We start from the raw sequence: 2,959 nt of genomic DNA, 5'->3' as shown, positions 1-2,959 counted from the left end.
TCTTGGCTTCTGCAGCTGCATTCGTTTCAATCTGCTTCTCCTTCAACTGGATGGCTGATATGTCCCTCACCCTTCCCTTCTCGCCCCCTCCACCCCCCTCGCCCCCTTCCTTCTCTCCTGCCCCTGAGACCCCCGGCAGGTCTGACGACGGTCGTCGGCGTGCTGGGAACGGACTGCGTTAGCAGGAGCCTTGAGAACCTCTTGACCAAGTGCCGGGGCCTCAACGAGGACGGCATCACCGCATACATGTGGACAGGAGCCTATCGCATCCCCGCGCCCAACATCACTGGCTCCGTACGACGAGACATCTGCCTGCTGGAGCAGTGCATCGGGGTCGGGGAGTGTGCCATCTCCGACCACAGGGGCTCCCAGCCCTCCTCTGAGCGCATCCTCGACGTTGCGTCCGACTGTCGGGTGGGAGGGCTGCTGAGCGGGAAGGCCGGAGTCATGTACTGCCACATGGGGTTCGGGGATGGGCTGCTGCAGCCGCTGTGGAAGGCGATGAAGGAGAGCGATATACCCATTACGACCTTCCTGCCCACCCACATGGAGCGATCGGAAGCCCTAATCGAGGTTAGGGGCCCCTCCCCTTATCCTGCGCCTCCTTTCCCTGCCCCTGCCCCTGCCCCTGCTCCTGCCCCTGCCCCTGCCCCTGCCCCTGCCCCTGCCCCTGCCCCTGCCCCTGCCCCTGCTCCTGCTCCTGCTCCTGCTCCTGCTCCTGCTCTTATCACTACCATTCTTGCCCCTCCCCTCTCCTCCTCATTCCTGTCTTGATCTCTCTTCCCCAACCTTCTCCTCAGTCTTTCCTCCCGCCTCCCTCCCTCTCCTGTCACTCAATCACCCCGCAGGACGGAGCAAGGTGGATCCGCAAGGGAGGCTACGTCGACTTCACCTGCCGCACCGTCAAGGCTCGTCTCGCCCTCCGCAAGTACCACCAGGAGGGGCTGCCCATGGACCACGTGATGGTCTCCTCCGACTCCTACGGCTCCCTCCCGTCCTTCGACGACGACGGCAACCTCGTCCGCTACACCTACGGCCACCCCAAGGCCTTCCTGCAGTTCATTTGGAAGATGTACTTCCAGGAGCAGTGGCCCCTCGATCGGATCCTCCCGCTCGTAACCAAGAACCCGGCCAAGTTCCTGAAGCTCAAGGGAAAGGGAGAGATCAGCGTGGGCTCTGACGCCGACGTTCTCCTCCTCGACAAGAACACTCTCAAGCTCAAGTCCGTGCTGGCCAAGGGAGAGGTCATGATGACCCCCAAGTGGGTCCACCAGGGCATGTTCGGCACCCCCAACCCAGAGAAGGTAGGGTCCAAGCCGAAGCGAAGCCACTCCTTCAACAATAACACCTCATGCTGCTAGCCCTCCCCCCTCCTCCCCCTCCTCCTCCTCCTCCTCCTCCTCCCTTCCTCCACTCTCGACACAATTTTCGGTGAAATATTTACAAAAGATGAATAGCCCGTCTCGATTACTCCTCCTCTTTCCCCCTCCTCCTCCTCTTTCCCCTTCCTCCTCCTCTTTCCCCCTATCTCCAGCGCTACTTACGTTCGCTCTCTTCAGACTTGAACCCTCACGGCCTGCAGTCTCCCCCCGCTCCTAGTCTACACTCATCGTATTTACACCCCCTCACGAGTAGTCGAGAATCGCCGCTAACAGAGCAGCCCAGGGACCAACCTCGTCCTTGAGAACATCCAAGAAGTCCTGCAGGAGAGTGAGGAGAGGACAAGGAGGGGGGAGAGGAGCAGGAGGAGAGGAGCGGGAGGAGAGGAGCGGGAGGATAGGATCGGGGGGAGACGAGGGGCAATGGAGAAGGGGGAGGAGATAGTGGGGAAGGGTGGAAGGGAGGAGGAGAGGAAAGTGGATAAGTTACACCTGTGCCAGGAAGCAGATTCTTCCGAGGTCATATCGTATGCAGCAGGCGACGCTAACACCGAAGGAGTCGTAGAATGACCTGTGGGAAAGGAAGTCAGGAGGGGGGGGGGAAGAGGGAGGAGGGCGTATGGCGGAGAAAGGGAAGGAGCAGGAGAGAAGGACAAGGGAGGAGAGAAGGACCTAGAGTTTGGAGGCAGCGATGGCATCCACATCCCATAAACATTCCCCACCTGATCAAACTGTCAAAAATTCTTCTCCTCTCCTCTCCTCTCCTCTCCTCTCCTCCCTCCTCCATCGTCTACATCTCCTTTTCTCAACCCTCGTCTTCATCCCCTCGTCTCACCTCAGGCACAAGGTCAGGCAGCTCCGAGAAGCTCTCGCCCTCCTTCACGTAGCGCTTGTTCTTGTAGTAGGGGCCAGCCACGTACTTGGGATGAATCTGCAGCGAGATGAGCACTCGTGGAGGGGAAGAGGGAGGGGAGCAAGATCAAGGAGTGGATGATGGGGGAAGGGGAAGAGAAGAGGAGGCAAAGCGAGGAGAAGGGACGGGGAAGGAGGAGCAAGAGGAAGGGAGAGGGGGGATGAGGGAGGAGAAGGAGAGGGAGGGTTTGACCTCGAAGCCGAAGATGTGATTGATGACGGAGACTTCTAAACCTCCTCCCACGAAGAGGACCGTCCCGTGATGCTTTCCTCCTTTCCTCACAAAGTTGCGAATATCCCTCTTAGCCTGCACAGCAGGCGTTTCAGTCTCTTCATCCTCCCTCCTCCTCTGCTTCCCTCGTCTGCCCCCCCACCTGCTTCCCCACTCCCTACCCCCGCCTCCTCTTCCTCCTACTTTTCTTACATATTCATGAAAGTCCGGGAAGCTGAAGAATGGAGGAAACATCAGGACAGAACAATCCTTGGCCCACACAACAGCTCTGATTGCCTCCTTGTTGATGCTCTGAAAATACATAAGAAGTCGGAAGACAAGACGAAGAGCAGAAGGAGCAGGAGCAGGAGCAGGAGGAGGAGGAGGAGGAGGAGGAGGAGGAGGAGGAGGAGGAGGAGGAGGACGTGGTGGTGGTGGAGAAGGAGTTGCAGGTTGG

The 2,959-nt window shown here is 59.1% G+C and overlaps 2 protein-coding genes across 2 annotated transcripts in view; one reads left to right on the top strand and one right to left on the bottom strand.

Annotated features, from left to right (window-relative positions):
* The window catches only part of GUITHDRAFT_74499 (hypothetical protein), a gene marked incomplete at both ends in the record, with an annotated part of 7,313 nt that extends 5,952 nt beyond the window's left edge, over window positions 1-1,361 (top strand). Inside the window, 2 exons of the mRNA XM_005828642.1 lie at window positions 16-573; window positions 849-1,361. Of these exons, the coding sequence (XP_005828699.1) occupies window positions 16-573; window positions 849-1,361 (1,071 nt within the window). The remainder of the gene's footprint in view (window positions 1-15; window positions 574-848) is intronic.
* A 264-nt stretch (window positions 1,362-1,625) lies between these two features.
* Window positions 1,626-2,959, bottom strand: part of GUITHDRAFT_112134 (hypothetical protein) — a gene marked incomplete at both ends in the record, with an annotated part of 5,025 nt that continues 3,691 nt past the window's right edge. Inside the window, 6 exons of the mRNA XM_005828641.1 lie at window positions 1,626-1,700; window positions 1,872-1,950; window positions 2,052-2,101; window positions 2,215-2,310; window positions 2,485-2,598; window positions 2,716-2,814. Of these exons, the coding sequence (XP_005828698.1) occupies window positions 1,626-1,700; window positions 1,872-1,950; window positions 2,052-2,101; window positions 2,215-2,310; window positions 2,485-2,598; window positions 2,716-2,814 (513 nt within the window). The remainder of the gene's footprint in view (window positions 1,701-1,871; window positions 1,951-2,051; window positions 2,102-2,214; window positions 2,311-2,484; window positions 2,599-2,715; window positions 2,815-2,959) is intronic.

This window comes from Guillardia theta (genome assembly GCF_000315625.1).
Source record: "Guillardia theta CCMP2712 unplaced genomic scaffold GUITHscaffold_57, whole genome shotgun sequence".
NCBI lineage: Eukaryota > Cryptophyceae > Pyrenomonadales > Geminigeraceae > Guillardia > Guillardia theta.
The sequence above is the reverse complement of the archived record's forward strand: the minus strand, read 5'-3'. Positions and strand labels throughout refer to the sequence as shown.